Consider the following 16,916-nt stretch of genomic DNA (forward strand, 5'->3'; position numbering starts at 1 on the left):
GTTTATCTTATGATCCTTGCAAGAAGAAAGTTATTTTGCTCAACAAGGCTACTAAATTGTTTTCATTCTTTTTCTCTCATTTGAAACCTAATTCTTACTATAATATTCTAAATTTTCATTGGAGGCCAACAAAATTTGTGAAAAATTAGCAAAAGAATTGAAATTTATTTTTGCCAACAATAAGATTTGGGATCAAAATGGTTTCAATAAGCTTGATGGAGACAGATAGACACATCTGTTGATTAAGATAATTGACTATTTTAAGCTTGTAATGGAAGCTTCAAGCTTGAAATTTTGTATTTATGCATATTTTTCGTTAAACAAATCGAAACAGCTTTGGGAAACTGAGTAAGAATATATGAAACCATCAAAGGATAACAGAAGAAAAGAGATAGAGCCAAGAGTGATCGATACAGCATCGTCCACTTTTTATCCTCTCAACATCGCCCTCTATCTCCTCTCTCCTCCTAAAATTACCCTCTCTCTCCTCTCTCCTCTCAGCATAGCCCTCACTCTCATCTCTCCTCCCAACATCGCCTTTTCTCTCCTATCTCCTCATCCAGCATCTCCCGTACATTTTCTGAGAATCGCTCATTGCCTCCTTTCTTGTTCAGCATCACATGTAACTCCTCCTCAATCCTCACCATCTCCCTTACCTCCTAATATATCGATTAATCCTCTGGATCACAATGCGGTTCCAGTCAATCTCCTCACCGTAGGTAGTGGCGGCAAATAAATGACTGAAGCGGAAAGTGCTTCAGTCCTTCCAAAACTCACTGTCTCGCCGAAATCACCTTGGTCGGAAAAACTTGATGAGTGCGGTGACAACCTCATGTTCGTGTACGTCAAAGATAATGGGGAAGAAGAAGGGTTAAAGATTTTATTTAATGCAAAAAAGTACTGTAACAAAGTAAATTTAGTTATTTATCAACTGAGCTAGTTCGGTATAGTGAGTATTAATGGAAAGCGGATATTTTTATGTAGAAAAGATTACTCATCTCAATTTAACGGTTGACTAACGATTTGTTAGTCAAAACAGTTTGAAATATAATGACAACGAGTTGAATAAGAAAACTTGAATTATAATGAGATTGGAGTCGCATTAGCATGTATCATTTGTTTAAATTGTATAAGGCTCTCGTGTTGTGCAGTTTCGTCAATACCCCATCGAAACAGACAAACAAAGCTTCACCAGTTTCATCTGCAACGGACATCTCCGCACGGTATCTAGTAGACAGAGAACATGTATCAAATCCCATAGGTGATTTTGTGTTAGGTCAGAAGTTCAATGTTACTGAATAAGCTGCTGATAATTAGTACAGACCGGAGAACACTAACTGCATTAGTATTGTTGCAAGGCAGACATGTGAAAGATGAGACAGTGCGCTAAAGTTTCTTGTCACAGTTAGAGCAGGAAACATAGCACCATTCCTTCTCCATCTTTATTCCAGTCACTCTTCCGGTACAGACAAAATCAATTTCCTACATTGTTCAAAAACCATAATGACACACAGAAACGTACACATTCAGCATTTAAGCATTACAAACCTGGTTGACATACCTGCGAGGGAGCAGTTGTGAGAAAATTATTGAGCTCGGCTATGCTCAGGGATTCCACCTTAGCAGTGGAGATGCTGGTGTAAGCCCAGTGTCTTGTGCGACCAACCTGCATAATTGAATATAAAGTTGTTAGACTTATCGATATACATTTGGAATCTCACAGAATTAGTGAATGTATAAAGCCAATGATTCTCAAGAAGTTACATGTAGAAAAAACTCTCCCCTGCAGTTGTTTCCTTGTCAAAGTATATGTGTGTGCCGGAGGTGGCATTCAAAAACAGACGACCTGCAGGATGAATAGGGAGTAAATGCTCTAACAATCATTTAACGGATGGCCATGTAGTTTCAGTTTGGTTGCTTACCTCCCACCATCTTGGGGTTGACACTGGTTGCAACCACAACCCTTGGATTACCTCGCATTGTTTCTTGTTGATTGTGGATCTTAACAGCCTGAGAGTCGAAGAGACTCATGGTCACATACATGTCACTGATAACATGCGAAGATAGAATATTGGATAGAATATTGGTGAGAAAACTGTAGTTATTATATTTAAACAATCGACCAAAAAATATAGTTCAAATAACGTACTTGTCCATCTTAATGGTTGCCATAACACGGTTCTTATCCTGAGAAGGGTCAGTGACAGTACTCATCACAACAGTTATCTCACCAATAAGGTCTGTGGATAGAAGATAATTATATATCTAATCCGGTAGTCAGAAGAACAGATAAGAGAAACATTACCTAGAAACTGAGTGTTTGTGTTGGAAAGACAAATCATATCACTGTGATTATGGCGGAGCCAGAAAAATTCAAGAGGTATCAGAACGGCCGGTTTGACCTCATTGAAAGAGTTTGAGTCGCTAAAACGGATTAGCAGGGCAGAGTCCGATAGCCGATAATTTTGGTTACATCGAGTAACATCAAAAACGGTTAGAGAATAAACCGAACTCGATTTCAGATTAGGCATGTGAGTCGCAAGCCGGTTGACATTCACGGTGGCAGGTATCATGGTCGCCTGAACATATGTGAAATAGATACAACAATCATCAAACTGTGCAAAATGTCTCAGCGAAGAATGTTTAGCAAAAAAAATTTTTTTTTAACTAAAATCTTAGTAATATGGATTCATGACGGCGGAAATGTCTAAAGAATTTAACCGGTGAAATAACTCTATTTATTAACAGAAGGTGGAGTTAAATAATTTACCTAGGAATCCAGTAGGAGCATATCCACTCCCATGAATTTTCCACCCCGGCAGACATTCATGGCCGCCAAGAAACGGAGCAACCGGACTTGAACGGTGGAGGAGGAGCGGCCTGTCTTCAAATCGGAGAGGAGGACTGATGCGTTAGCCATAGCTCACAATATTAGTTTACTGGTTAGATTAGAACGAATAAAAGATGATTCTCAAAATAAGAAAGCTCACCATTTTATAGTCGAAATTTCCACAGCCTTAGAAGATTTGGTCTCGCATTGATTAGAGATCATGGGTGATGGATTAATAGAGGGTTTTAAGTGGATTATTTTGTAACTGGTATCATTTTGTATCATGAATACGAAGATGAACGATCACCATGAGCTCTCGAGAGGCAAAGATGAACACATGTCTAACCCTGAAGAAAAACGCGACGTTTCATCTAGGCGGACTCAATCTCTTATGGTACAGGCTCTAAGAAGCTACGACACAGCCTAACTACAACTAAAGCCCGAATATTTCGCTGTACAGAATGTGAGTTTTGGAAACGGGACACGTGGCGGCTTCTCAGCACTCGAATTGATAATGTGTCATCGGGAGGTGAGAGATAATGTATATATTCTTTATATAATAAGATTTTTTTTTTTTTTTTTTTTTCAAACCAAAGTTGCATTTATCTTAAAAGAGTTTAAATTCCATTAGAGGAGGATACAACAAGGCTACAAAGAGTCAACCAAAATGATAAACTGATAAAATAAAAGATAGAATTGATACAAATCACAAAAAGAAACCATAGACAACGATTTCATAAGTTTCTTGAATAACTGTACCAAGTGTAATCCAAAAGATCACATACACTGCATCAACAGCAGAGGAGAGCATTAGCTGGGAGGAAAATCCTTTCAGTACCAGCAACTCTTGAGCTTCCAATTCACTCCATACAAGAGGAAATATTGGGAAGAGACACAGCTCCAAACAGGAGACAACCGGGAGAACAATATCCGTCAAGATCATATTCAATAGGTAACATATGTCACTAGGTTTTTCTTCCAGCTGCCACAAAGAAGAGAAACACAAGATAACAGCACCAAAGACCAGACTGAATACAATGAAGGACCTACATACTGCAGGAAGAAATCGCTCCAAGGCGACAAAGATAGAACCGACGGAAACTCTGTCCATCGAAACATTAACAACTAAAACCATTGACCCCAAGTTCAAAGTCCCCCATACAACTCGCGTTCCAACCAATTCAACAGAATAAAAGCAAGAGGAGAGAGGGAAGCTATGATGAACCTGGAGGACTGTAACAGGAGGGTGGGGTGGAAGGTCGGGACAAGATCTGAGAATAGACCCTTCAACGACCTGACAAGGAGACGACCTGCACACAACAGGAAATAAGCGTCCACAGGGGAAGGGAGAGTCACTGGAGGGCACAAGAGGGACGACGTCTGGAGGGTCTGGAGGTTCCGGTGGAGCGACGGGAGAGAGAGCTTCAAGCGGAGGATACTCGTACGGCGGCGGATCTGGAGGAGGTCTGGAAAACGACGAAGGAGGAGCGTTCACCATAAGGGCCATGGAGGAGGAGCAGAGCTGCTTCAAAGGGAGTCTGAAGGAGCGACGGAGCTGGAACGGAGGAGATCCATCCGAAACGGCGCACCTCGGGATACGGGTCCGAGAGAAAATTTAGGGCGAACTCTCCATACTCTTACAAAAACGTATTATATAATAAGATTATGTATATAAAATAACATACATATATTTGATCGGTCAATATGTAATCAATAAGAAAATCAAAAGCTTTAAAATACTAGGTAATTACAACATAAAATTTGGTTATTAATGGGCCGGACCAAACAAAATTGAATATAGTATTGGATAAAACTTTTAAATTACCAGCAAACTGTCTAAAGCGACGATGTTCCGTTCCATTCATTTAGTATTTTTTTTTCTTCCCTCGATAATTGAAGAAAGAAATTAGGTTTCTCTTTCAAATCTATTGATTATCCGAACACCTTCTACTAGATTCTTTCAATTTCAATTATCTTCTTAACTAGCATATAATACTAAATACTAGCTGCAATTTTTCATGAAAACGAAAGCTTCTGTTGATCAATTTGATGCTTGATGTATGTCATCAAAAGGCATTGACATGAATCCTTAAAACAATAAATATTTTTGTTCATTAGTTTAGGGTGTGTAATCTATGCGAGAAACCCATTATAAAGAAACAATGTTGGTTTATTCTTACAAATTAGACTATTATATATGATATTCGTTTTGAAATGAATACAACGATTGACTATAGAAATAGAAACGTTGATGAATAGTTTCATCATCACCAATGCAGAGACGTTGATGAATAGTTTCATCATCACCAATGCTATCACTAATGGTCTATCAATAAAACGACAAATAAAAACAGCAATTCAAATAAAAAACAGCAAATCAAGTTTTGTTCGTACTTAGGTTTCGCCATTACGACCACAGTTTTTTTTTTTTTGATAAATATGTGAATTTCATTAAAATGAAACTAATTTGTACAAACAAAAAGTTAAGCAGTTAAGCCAAATGATGCCAAAAAAGATTAAAAAACATCAAAAGACTTATAAGTTGGGATTTTAAGTCACCAACTATCGGTTCAAGCATGTTTTAGCCAAGCTTGCATGAGACCTCTGAATTTCCGACGCTCCTTCCTTGCAAGGATTGAGTTCCGGATGAGCCTGTCAAGGTCTTTGAAGATCCTTTGGGGCGTTGCAGAGGTTGCATTGTGAAGACGATTGTTGCGTTCTGCCCAGAGCTGGTAGATTGTTGCATGAGCGTTGCAGGGCAGGTAGAGTCTGATGAACTAAGCCAGTCACCAAAGGCTGTCTAAGTATGGAACAAAGTAGGCCGGTAGCCTAGACGTTTTGTCACGAGGTGCCACACTTGTTCACTGAAGCTGCATCTTAGAAATAAATGGTCCCTTGTCTCAACACATTCATCACAGAGAAGGCAAGATGCATCAATACCTGGGTCCCAAGTAGCAAGCCTTGCTCGAGTAGGCAACCTGTCCTGGTGAGTGACCCACATATGAAAGGCGTGCCTTGGAGTATGACCTTTAAACCAGACTAGAGAGACCCAATTTACTTCCTCTCCTCTATGCCTGATAGCTTCCCATGTGAGGCTTGTTGGAAATTTTGACAAGCTAACATCATTTAGACACCATTTATAAGTGTCAGGAGATTCAGATTGAGCTGGGAGAGGTACTGAACAGAGCAAAACTTGGAGATGCTCTGCTTTTGGCGATCTGGCAGGACCGATAAGCCAGCCTTCGCTTGGACAAATCTCTCTGATTGTTGCATTCAGTGGTATACCAATATGCTGAGGTCCATTAGAACCAAAGAACTTGATCAGAGGACCTAAGGGGAGCCAATGATCATACCAGAAACTTGCGGAGTTGTCATTGCCCACTTCACATCTGAGAAATTGTTCAGCTAGAGGCCGGGGGCGAAGAATTGATTTCCAAATCCAAGACTGTTGTTTCTCCACATCAAAACTCCAAATGCTTTCGCCTTTTAATCTATTTCTTTTCGTCCAGCAGGCCCATAGAGATTCATTATCACAGTGGAGCAACCATATCAGTTTGAGAGAAAGAGTTTCATTCCAAGTAGCGAGGTCTCTCAAACCTAAACCACCTTCAGATAGAGGCAATCAAACTGATTTCCAAGAAATTTTTGCTTTAGCCCTGCTTGTAATATTACCATTCCATAGAAACTTTGAACAAAGGGATTCAATTGCCTTGATGCAACCTGTCGGTAATATGAAGCTAGAGAACCAGAAATTCAGCATACCATTGATGACAGTAGCTGGAAGTTGCCTTCGGCCTGCATACGAGAGGGCTCTGGTTGACCAGGATGAGAAACGCCTCTTAAGCTGGTCCATTAAGGGTCTGTAATCACATATCCGGAGCTTTAGGTGCATTAATGGAAGGCCTAGGTACCGAACAGGCAGCAAGCCAAGAGAGAAGCCAAGGCTGAATAAGTCTGAGGCTTCTACCGGGCTCAATCCTGCTACAAAAAGTTCCATTTTTGGCTATTCATTGAGAGACCCGACCAAGCAGAGAAGCTGTCTAGTGTTTCTGCAATACGTTCCAAAGAACTGTACTCACCATCAAAGAAAACCATAATATCATCAGCGAAAGCAAGGTGAGTCACTTCCGGATTAGTAGCGAGAGGGTGGTATCCAATGAGACTGTTAACATAGTCCTTGTTGAGAAGCTGTGCCAGAACTTCCATGGCTAGAACAAACAAATAAGGAGATAGGGGATCACCTTGACGAAGACCGCGAGTACCCCTAAAGTATCCTCCAAGCTCGCCGTTTACTGCCACTGAGAAGCGAGTCGTTGTGATGCATTGAGAGATCAGTTGAATAAAGAACTCAGGGAACCGTAAGGCTCGCAGGATAAGGACTATGAAGCTCCAATCAAGAGAATCAAATGCCTTCTTTAGATCAACCTTGAGCATAGATCGCTTGGAGATATTCTTCCAGTTGTAGCCTTGGATTAACTCTGTTGCCATAAGGACGTTTTCAACAAGAAGCCTTCCTGGGATGAACGCAGATTGCGTGTTTGAAATCACCGATGGCAGTACCTGTTTCAGCCTTTTTGCAATAATTTTGGAGATGACTTTGTACGTTGTGTTGCAGCATGATATGGGCCGGAACTCAGAGACCAGTGTAGCATTTTGTTTCTTCGGGATAGGGGTTAAGATCGTTGAATTCCATTGCTGGAGCAGCTTACCCGAAGTGAAAAATTCCTGTACTGCCATAATCATATCTCCTCCGACAGTTTTCCAATGAAAAGTGAAGAATTCGGCAGGATACCCATCTGGCCCGGGAGCTTTGTTCTTGGGCAGTGAGAAGAAGACATCTTTAATATCTGAAGGGGAAACAGGAGCTAGAAGCGCTTCAGACACATCAGGAGGGCATCTATAATCGAGAAGCTGAGAGATATCTTCCAAAGTGGAAGTAGTTGGAGGTGAATATCTGCCAAGAAAATTCTCATAGAAATCCAGAACATGATTCATTTCCATGCCTTTGTGTCAATAATATTACCGAAATCATCCTTGAGGAACAAAATCTGATTAATAGAGTTCCTTGCTCTTAAAAACCGATGATAAAAGGTCGTGTTGGAATCACCTTTGCCTAACCAATTGACATGCGATCTCTGTTGGTAAAAGGATTCTTCTGTCTTAGCAAGCATAGCCCATTTTCCATAAGCTTTCCTCTCCTCCAAACTGGCTTGAGGGGTAGTGAAGGATAGTAGTAACCGCTGACAACAAGTTAGATCATCAAAGGCTTCAGTAACTCTTTTTACGATTCCTGGATAATTTTCTTTGCTGAAGGTCCTGATGACACTCTTTAACTCTTTTAACTTCTTGGATACTCTCAGCATAAAAGTTCCTTCAAATGGTAGAGATCGCCAGCATTCAGAGATGATGGTCTGGAAATCTGGATTATCGTTTAACATTGTGTACTTGAACAGGTGCTTCAGCTTTGGCTTGGAGGCGTCTAGGAAAATACAGCACGGGCTGTGATCAGAGATACCCGGGTCTCCAAATACACCCAATGAATCAGGGAAGCTTGAGAGCCAAAGATCATTCACCAAAATTCGGTCTAGCTTTTTGGAGATGACTGAGAGACCTTGGTTATTCGACCAGGTGAAGGAATTACCACAATATGGCAGATCCAAAAGAGCTGCTGATATCTTACAGTTCAGGGAGTCCCTCATACCTCGAGTAGAATAAGCAGCAGAGGCAGAGGAGTTCTCGGTAGCATCCAGAATCTGATTGAAATCGCCAACAACTGCCCACGAAGATGAGGCAATTGGAGCATAAGTAGATAAGTAAGAGAGCTCTGGCCATAACTCCCTACGAATTTTCCTGCAGTTGGAGTCATATACCAGAGTGAAAGGAAACTCCATAGCAACAAAAGGAAGCCTGACAGAGCAGGAGATACATTGGAGCGACTTGTGTAACACCGAAACAGTGACTGAAGGGTGCCACAGAAGCCAAATCTTTCCTAAATCCGAGAATTCATAATTACATTCGTAATGCCATCCTGGGAAAACTCTATTTATGATAGACACAGCCTTGATACTACTGACATGTGTCTCCAACAGACCTCCGAAAATTGGCTTATTAATCCGAAACCATTTCCGAAAGCCGCTATGCTTTATTTTATTATTGAAACCCCTAATGTTCCAACAAAAAATATCCATAAAGGGGTGAAAAATCAGAGGTTTAAAGGGCCTCTGCCCCTAGCATTACGCTTAGCTTGCTTCTTAGACCTTTGGGAAATGACGCAAATATACTGGTCATCCTCATCATTTGGGTTGTCCTCATCATTGGAGATCCCTTCAGAATCAGGATCTTGTTCCTCGTCTTCTGAAGTGCCATTAGAGGAGATAATAGGTGACTCAGGGTTCTCAGGTCGCAGATCAACAAAAAGCTTTCCTGAGGAGACATCATAATCATTGAGAGTGGCTATTTGACGTGATGACCCAATCGCAGGAGGGTTATTACTAGGAGGATTATCATGGATCATGTTGTCCGCTCGCTCCCAACGGTGAGAGGCAGGGGGTTTTCCTTTAGATAAGATTGGAACAGACCTCTTCTTGCTCTTTGTATCTGAACGTAAAGGTCCAACAATAGGGTACTGACTCGGAATAGGAGCCTTACCATTATCGTTACCACTAAACTTGTTGGAATTTGTTCTGGTACAAGCCTCAGTGGCGTGTTTTACAGATCTGCATATCGAGCAGCGAGGTGGAGCAGCCGAACATTTTGAGATGGTGTGGCCAACTTTGGAGCAGTGAGAGCATATGGATGGAAGCCAAGGGCAAGAGACTCCTATTCTAACCACTTCTCCGCACTCAAATTGAGCGTTGACAGCCTCTGGAAGCGGCTTCCGCGGATCAATCACAGTATACACCTTAGCCACTTCAATGTTAGTGAGGTTTTCTGTAGTCGGATGAAGACAAATGGGGTGACCTACGAGTCCTGCAATCTCCTTAAGGGCATCACTATTGAAGAATTGGAGAGGGACTCCATGGAAATCCAGCCAAACCGGAACGGTGGATAATGATGGCTTCTCTGGCGTGATACCTGGAGCCCATTTCGCAACAAACATTGTCTGGCCATCCACTTGCCATAGACATTGAGCGAGGATTCTGCGTCGAGCATTCGGACAAGGTACTCAAAAGAGAAAGGCGTTTCCATCCATTTTGGACACTGCGATGTCACGGCGTTGTTTACTCCACATACCGTTGACAATAGCTTGAACTGCACCTCTTGCAGGTGCCTCTTCATAGAACTGCCCAATAATGAAGCTGTCCCAAGCCTTGCGATTATGCTCAATAACCGAATTTGGTATTTTTACGACCACAACTCTCTTGACTAGAAGATGAACCGTCACTGTCTTTAGCAAAACGTTTCAAGGCCTTATCGCTCAAGCTAACATGTAACTCTACAAACGCTTGGCGCCTTGACTTTGATCTCTCCACGCTCAAGTCTTCCGTAGGATTATTCCACCACATTTTCTCCATTGTATTTTCCTTTTTAGATTTCTTCAAATATTTTCCTTTTCATTTTCCATTTGAAGCTCCTCAACGAGATCAATGTACTTTTTCCTGAGATCCTCGATCTTCTGTCTCTTATAAGCTTCCATTAGCGGTCCGATATTGGTACTCATGGACGGGTCATGTCTCAAAGGGCTCTTTAACCGGCCAGCCGCTTCCTCCAAAGACAGATGTGCAAATGTGCAGAACTTTTCGGCTTTAGAGAAAACCAAAAAAGATGTTTCCACATTGCAGATTGAAACGATTTCGTTCATCTGTTTGAAGATTCCAGATTTACGTTTTGACAACGTAATCATTCGATCTCCGTAAACTTCAACCTTCTTCATCTCAATATTTTGTTTTCCCTTTGCATGTTTCACTGTCACGTTTTGTAGAGGCGAATTGTTTAGCTTTCTAGTATACTGGGGTCGGCCCGCCCTACGGGCGAGAAGTTATAAAAAACTATTTTATATGAATTTACATTAAATTTATGAAACATTTTTAAAACATTGTTGATTAAAACAATATTATAAAAAAAAATAATGAATAGAATTAATCATTTTTTTACTTTGAATTAAAGTGACAGCTATCTTCAGTACTCTCTATTATTTTTTTTTTGAAGAAAATTGATTATTTTCCTAGGTTAATTTTTAATAACACCAGTACTCTCTATTTTTCAGAGTAAATTATTCATATCTTCATTACATGTAAATTATTTGATGTTTTCTTAAGTTGGATTGCATAATCTGGTTGTTGTTCATGAATCCTGATTAGTTTGAATAACTTCTTCTTATGCTTAGATTCCTTGTGCACAGTTTGGTGCTTGTTATTGATTTTTGGAATGTTTGGGGTGTGTTTTGGATTCGGTTTTGTTTTACAGGTAGATGTCATGTATACATTCAGATGTGTGATTAAGCAACATGACAGGTCTTTCAGTTAATGACAATATTGTAGACGATCCTTTACAATGATATAATTTAAAGATGTTAGTAAAGCTTAAGTGACAATACAAATTGGATGAGAAAACAATCTCTGCAATTACTCTGAGAATACATTAGCTGAGTAACCTAACTATCCTAATTGCATTATCATCATTACATCTTGAACATGTAAAAGATTATGTAGTTTATATATATATATGTCGATCAAATTCATACTAAGAAAAATAGTGGAGAGGGAACATACTTGAAAAGTTTGTGAACTTCCAAAAATAACATCATTTTCGGGATAACTTCTCCAAGTTTCTTAAAAATTAATAAAATAAATAAATAATTTTAATTTGATATGGTAAAATATGTATTGAGAACACGTGTGGATCAGTCTCTCAAACAACCTTCATAATAGTTGAACATAGGTACAAAAATTGGTTGTTGACTTTCCGTGGATTAAGGTTGTTACATATGCATGTCTTAAACCTCTTATTAGTGAACATTTAATCGCTATTTCATAGTCGCTTACTTTCTTTTGTATACTTAAACCATATAGTTGTCATAAGAATAATTAGGATTTTTAACAAAAGAAAAAGAAATTAGGCTTTAAGTAGCACTTTTTCTTTTAAAAAATTTGTTGTTTACCGAAACCTTTAAAATGTAGTGGCGAAATTTTGTAATAAGTAGTAGACTTATTGTACTGGAAAAAAAGAAGCAAACCAATCAAGTCTTGGATCATGGATTTTGATTGCTTAAGTTGCGACTCGAGTTAAGTTCCCAACCCTCTGTTTCTCTGAGTCATTGTCTTTGACACTTTTCCTCTTCTCCAAATATTTATTCTAAGATTTTCACCGTTTGAGTTGTATTTCAAGTTGTTATTTCCCTCTCTGCAACTCAATCACATGTTAAGGTGATATATCTTTTACATTATGTGTCTGCTCCTCAAGCTGTGCATTTTATAATGTAATTATTTTACAAAAAAAAAATTAATCTAAATTTCAGGATTTGAAATAATTAGAACTCAAAATTTGTTTTATAAATTATATTCTCTTTTCCTTTGATCATTGGTTTTTCATTATTTGGTTATTAGAGAATCTGTATGATTCATTTTACATCATCAGGAGGCACAACTTGTTATCCGACAGTGATGATGATGGACGACATAGTTATCATGAGGATTAGTCATTGAGGATCACGTCACATAACTTTTGCTTCCATGCGATCCATTTATATGATCTTATACTCTGCATTTTATACAATTTAACATGAGGGACATCAGCTATCATTCTTAAATTCGACAAATGAGTTCAACTTCAATTAGATTTTAGAAAATACACATATTCCAAAAACATAAAATACATGATATACAACCCTGACATCAAGACATTCATATTGACCCTCTAATTACAGCTCTTCCACATTCTCTAGAAATTCAAGTAAAGAAAGACAATCGATTGAATCTACACATCTTCACTTTGGAAAATAAATACAAATGCACAGTGGTGTAAAAATATTATAAAGATTGGCAGAAGACTGTCTCTGTATATTTATTAGTCTATCACCTCTTATGTGACTTAAGGTGTTTGTCAGTGTAAAGGTGACCTGAAGTTGGCGTGTAATATCCGTCAGCTCTTGTATCTGATTAACTGGAAAACAAAATGAAGTGGTTAGACGATATGCAATGTCTGAGATAATAATGGTTTTAGTCACTGAGAACACATACTCTTGGCACCAATCACCACATGAGCACTTCTCTTTGCCATTACCATTGGTGTCTCCATTCTTAACCGGTTTGCATTCCTATTATAATAATAATCAAATGTTAAATCAAAATCTATTTAGTTTACACAATTTTGCATCTTTTGTGAGCATTTAATATAGATATTCAATGATGGTTGATTTAGTTTTGCATTTGCTACCCGCAATATTTATCTATGGACTGAAACATAGATTGATCATCAAAACTTGTGAACATCATTACTTGATTAGTTTCTTTTCTTCTTCGAACCTGGCAGCACTCTCTTATAGAACTTATTTGAACATGAGGATATTGTGGTGTCACTTAAAATAAAAATACAAAAGAAAATAACCAAAGAAAAATAAGTACCTATATCTTCTCAGGTGATATTGTATGAGTAAACTCTGGGAAATGGGAATGGTTTGCAAGTGCTTTCGGTTGAGAACTAATTTTTTTCCTTTGTCTGTAGATATAGTGGCCTCCTATAGTCAACAAAAAAAAGGCATACAATGGAATCTATGAGAGGCATACAATGTCAAATCTATCTCAGAATCTATGAGAGGCATACGATGTCAAATCTATCTCAGAATCAAGCTTGCAAGAAACATGAAGAATGATCGAACCTGGATTTGGTTAGGAACATGAAAGCCCCTGAAACATGAAGAGTCTCTGTTGTTGGTAATAAACAAATGTGATGAAAGAACCTTCTGTTTTCCACACCCACACGGAGAAAGTCTAAAGAAAAAGTGAAGTAACAACAAAAACACCTTTCAAGCTTTTGAATCTCTTGTTTTGGTAGATCCAAGCATCTCGTGCAGCAGCCCTGAAACGTCATTAGACTAACCACATCATAAACACAACCAAAAAGATCAAAAGAGAGAGAGAGATTACGACCGCAGGTGATCTGACGAAAGAACTTATAACATCACCAGTCACGGGCATAGGATGCCGACTCTGAATCGAAGAAGGACATGTTGATGGAAAACGGAAGCGAGAGAGATAAGGTGAGAATCTTAGGAAGTAGGAAGACAAATAAGAGAGACATCTATATATATAAAGAAATGTTTGCCTCTCTCATGTGACGCCACGTCATTAAGTCGCAGATCCTAAGAGTGACACGTGTCCTCTCTAACTAAACTCATCGTTTCGTTAAAAGGAATGGGCTCACGTGTTTGACATTTATGGTTGGCCTCAGATATTGGGCATGGTTTCATTGGCCCAAAATTTATTTCATAACACAGCCCACATCTGTGAAAATAATCCACCGACTTATCTTCTGCTTGCTCTGTGTAAAGCCACCGTCTTTGTCGATTGATATTCAACCCAATGTCCAGCAGCGTAAACTCTTGCTTTCAATCAACCTAATAAATGCTTTCATTAACACCCCTGAATCACTCCTTCGACTACGCTGCATTCAGTACACCCCTCCTTCTATGGTTGCGAATATTTACCTATAAATAAGGAAGTAGCTTTCGTGAAATTCATCACTTTCTCCCTCTCAATCATTATAACCATCCGAAACACAAACACCACCAATAGAATACAGAATGAATCGGTTCATAGAATTTGAAGGGAGGCAAGAAAAGAACACACGAAAAGCTTTCCTTTGTTGAAGAACAAACTGGTTCGTCCCCGGTTCAGCTGAGAAGAACTTCAATTCACCAAATATTTGCGTCATGAAAACCAACCTTATGAGGCGACAATCTCATCAATGAAAGGCTCATGATTCTCCGTCGTGTGAGCTCCGAACAGCTGAAGAGTCTCACCTATGAGAGAAGTCCGAGACTTCCCAGAGGAAGACCCAACCGCCGGAAACGATTACAGCGGAGTAGGAGGAAAGCGGCGGCGAGGGAATAGAGGAAGAGGATGTATGCGGTGACGGAGAAGGAGAAAGCTACTGATGATGGTAGAAAGGATAGAAAGAAGAGAGTATAATGGAAAGGGGAGAGAGGAACATCTTTCATCATTATCTCTTTTGCATTCTTCGTTTTTTTTATTTAAATTATATTCCTTAAATATATGATTTCTTGAATATGAAATAACTATTCATTTTTATTACGATTCTATAGCATTCTAGATTTGCTCAGAGATAGATATCAACATTTGAAATTTGTTTTGTTTTTGTCAAATAACGTAAATCATTCTCAGTAATTAAGAAAATTACTACATTAAATATAGTTTAGTAATTAAGATTTTGTCTAAGAATATCATTTATTATTAGCTTTTTCTTTTTCTTCTCTGATAATTTTTTTGTCACAGATATTATATAAACAATTAATTAGTTCTTTCAACAGAGAAGGTCAAGGCTGACAGAAAAAAAAAGAAAAAAGGTTAAGTGTTTGAGCCGGTGTGCGATCACCTTAAATCATTAACCACAAATACAGAGTTATACTTATAGTTTAGTAATTTGCTTAGTTTGAACTTCAGTTTTTACTTTGGTTGGTTATCAAGTAAGTTGAAAGATATTACAGACCAAACATGAAGGAGGAGCTCCAGCAGCAACAACAATGACATAATGATCAACTGAAGAAATGGTTTCCATAGTCGATGAAGCGATGGGCTTACCATCTTCAATTTCTTTTGGTGTCTGTTGCTCTACATTTGTTACTCTCTACACCCCAACAAAAAAACACAACTTATTCAATATTTTGAGCTCTATATTTTTGTACATTTTTCTTACTAATGAATAATTAGTTTTGAAGTTCAGGTATTCTCCTTTGCAAGCATGTGCTGTGTTTTTGTACTTTATAAGTTGTGTTTTAAATCTGTAATACATAAAAGACTATCATGTTTGCTATTGTGATTTACCCCTTTTTACATTATTCTGTTTCTTTTTTTGGTTGTTGTCAAAGATTGAATGAACAAAAGACGAGAGACGAGAGGACGATTAACTTGGTTTACACTACAGCGACATTGATCCCGAAGTTTATACTTTCTCATATCATATATATGTGTGTTCCTTATTAACACATTTTCATGTTTCGGTCATTAACATTATCTTCAAACTCATTAGCTTCTTCTCAATTGTGCAACTTGCTCTACCAAAATTTTACCTCTTCAAGGAACAACTTTAATTTAGATTCATGCGCTTAAAGAACCTTACATTAATTTAGATTCATGCGCTTAAAGAACCTTTTCCAAGCATCTGCTTAAATACAGAACATCCAACAGAGTTTCCACTACTATTTGATAGGAATATAGGGATGGTGTTGTTGTACTTGATGTAGGGGTGGGCACGGAGCGGATATCCGGAATTTTAAGGGTATCCGTGATCCGCTCTGTTCCCTACGAATAATTGATTTTTCGATTCGATCCGTAATTTTCGGATATCCGTAAAAATCTGAATTTTTACCGGATATCCGATCTGATCCGTAAAAATAATAAAATAAATAATAAAATAAAAAATAAAAGAAAAATAAAAAAATCTTATATAAAATAATAATTTTTCATTATAATGTTTTTTAAAATTACATACTTTTAAAATTTTCAATAACTAAATAATAAATTTAGTGAATAAATACATTATAAAACTTATATAGAGATATTAAAGTATATATATTATATAATTTTATGAACATGTATACATATATATGTATATAACGGATCGAATCGGATATCCATTTTTAAAAATATTAGTACTTGTGATTTGCTTCGTCTTTGACGGATATTGAATTTTAGTATTTGCTTTGATTCATTAAGTTACGGATATTCGGATTTTTCGGATCGAATCAAAACGAATAACGGATCGAATCAAAATTTGCTGATATTTTCTCCACCCCTAACTTGATGTGGCCAATATAATGTTTTACTTTTCAAACTCACATCCCCTAACACGATGAGAATGGACTAGAAAAAAACTGACATATAAGAAATTCCAGTTATAATAAACAGTG

The 16,916-nt window shown here is 38.2% G+C and overlaps 4 protein-coding genes and 1 pseudogene across 11 annotated transcripts; all 5 read right to left on the minus strand.

Annotated features, from left to right (window-relative positions):
* Positions 1–301: 301 nt before the first annotated feature.
* LOC106345115 lies at positions 302–3,246 on the minus strand. 6 transcript variants are annotated; one of them, XR_001270216.1, is made up of 9 exons: positions 2,991–3,246; positions 2,771–2,904; positions 2,306–2,579; positions 2,150–2,187; positions 1,923–2,047; positions 1,765–1,846; positions 1,562–1,666; positions 1,325–1,482; positions 302–1,227 (listed from the first exon to the last, which is right to left on the minus strand). XR_001270216.1 is itself a non-coding variant. In XM_013784376.1 (8 exons), the coding sequence occupies exons 3-7, from the start codon at positions 2,571–2,573 to the stop codon at positions 1,606–1,608; spliced, it is 627 nt and encodes a 208-aa protein (XP_013639830.1). In that variant the 5' UTR covers positions 2,574–2,579; positions 2,771–2,904; positions 2,991–3,246; the 3' UTR covers positions 1,063–1,482; positions 1,562–1,605. The 6 variants fall into 6 exon arrangements, 1 of the variants encoding a protein (XP_013639830.1); XR_001270213.1 differs by having other exon boundaries at positions 1,339–1,482; positions 2,150–2,240; XR_001270215.1 differs by having other exon boundaries at positions 303–1,227; positions 2,150–2,240; positions 2,771–2,880.
* Positions 3,247–3,536: 290 nt separating this feature from the next.
* On the minus strand, positions 3,537–4,328 carry LOC106338846. Its single transcript, XM_013777731.1, has 2 exons — positions 3,885–4,328; positions 3,537–3,812 (listed from the first exon to the last, which is right to left on the minus strand). Exons 1-2 carry the CDS (start codon positions 4,326–4,328, stop codon positions 3,537–3,539), a joined length of 720 nt encoding a protein of 239 aa, XP_013633185.1.
* Positions 4,329–9,032: 4,704 nt separating this feature from the next.
* Positions 9,033–9,929, minus strand: LOC106338859. The gene has a single exon (XM_013777743.1). It carries the CDS (start codon positions 9,927–9,929, stop codon positions 9,033–9,035), a length of 897 nt encoding a protein of 298 aa, XP_013633197.1.
* A 223-nt stretch (positions 9,930–10,152) lies between these two features.
* Positions 10,153–11,247, minus strand: LOC106338867 (annotated as a pseudogene).
* A 1,106-nt stretch (positions 11,248–12,353) lies between these two features.
* Positions 12,354–14,028, minus strand: LOC106297197. 3 transcript variants are annotated; one of them, XM_013733493.1, is made up of 7 exons: positions 13,918–14,028; positions 13,791–13,846; positions 13,647–13,692; positions 13,393–13,505; positions 13,009–13,085; positions 12,848–12,931; positions 12,354–12,529 (listed from the first exon to the last, which is right to left on the minus strand). In XM_013733493.1, exons 1-7 carry the CDS (start codon positions 13,963–13,965, stop codon positions 12,513–12,515), a joined length of 441 nt encoding a protein of 146 aa, XP_013588947.1. In that variant the 5' UTR covers positions 13,966–14,028; the 3' UTR covers positions 12,354–12,512. The 3 variants fall into 3 exon arrangements, with proteins under 3 accessions (XP_013588947.1, XP_013588942.1, XP_013588938.1); XM_013733488.1 differs by lacking the exon at positions 12,354–12,529 and having other exon boundaries at positions 12,579–12,931; positions 13,647–13,674; XM_013733484.1 differs by lacking the exon at positions 12,354–12,529 and having other exon boundaries at positions 12,579–12,931.
* Positions 14,029–16,916: the final 2,888 nt, after the last annotated feature.

This window comes from Brassica oleracea, chromosome C1 (genome assembly GCF_000695525.1).
Source record: "Brassica oleracea var. oleracea cultivar TO1000 chromosome C1, BOL, whole genome shotgun sequence".
NCBI lineage: Eukaryota > Viridiplantae > Streptophyta > Magnoliopsida > Brassicales > Brassicaceae > Brassica > Brassica oleracea.

Bases quoted from the DNA above. Each gene is read 5' to 3' on its own strand.
- LOC106345115 (XM_013784376.1), bottom strand. From the start codon at position 2,573: ATGATACCTGCCACCGTGAATGTCAACCGGCTTGCGACTCACATGCCT. The intron at 2,048-2,149 runs GTACGTTATTTG...GCATGTTATCAG, and splicing joins GCAACCATTAAGATGGACAA to TGACATGTATGTGACCATGA. The intron at 1,847-1,922 runs GTAAGCAACCAA...TTCATCCTGCAG, and splicing joins CAACCCCAAGATGGTGGGAG to GTCGTCTGTTTTTGAATGCC.
- LOC106338846 (XM_013777731.1), bottom strand. From the start codon at position 4,328: ATGGTGAACGCTCCTCCTTCGTCGTTTTCCAGACCTCCTCCAGATCCG. The intron at 3,813-3,884 runs GTATGTAGGTCC...TCTTTGTGGCAG, and splicing joins TGGAGCGATTTCTTCCTGCA to CTGGAAGAAAAACCTAGTGA.
- LOC106338859 (XM_013777743.1), bottom strand. From the start codon at position 9,929: ATGTTTGTTGCGAAATGGGCTCCAGGTATCACGCCAGAGAAGCCATCA.
- LOC106297197 (XM_013733484.1), bottom strand. From the start codon at position 13,965: ATGCCCGTGACTGGTGATGTTATAAGTTCTTTCGTCAGATCACCTGCG. The intron at 13,506-13,646 runs GTTCGATCATTC...TGTTGACTATAG, and splicing joins ATGTTCCTAACCAAATCCAG to GAGGCCACTATATCTACAGA. The intron at 12,932-13,008 runs GTATGTGTTCTC...TTTGTTTTCCAG, and splicing joins TGTGGTGATTGGTGCCAAGA to TTAATCAGATACAAGAGCTG.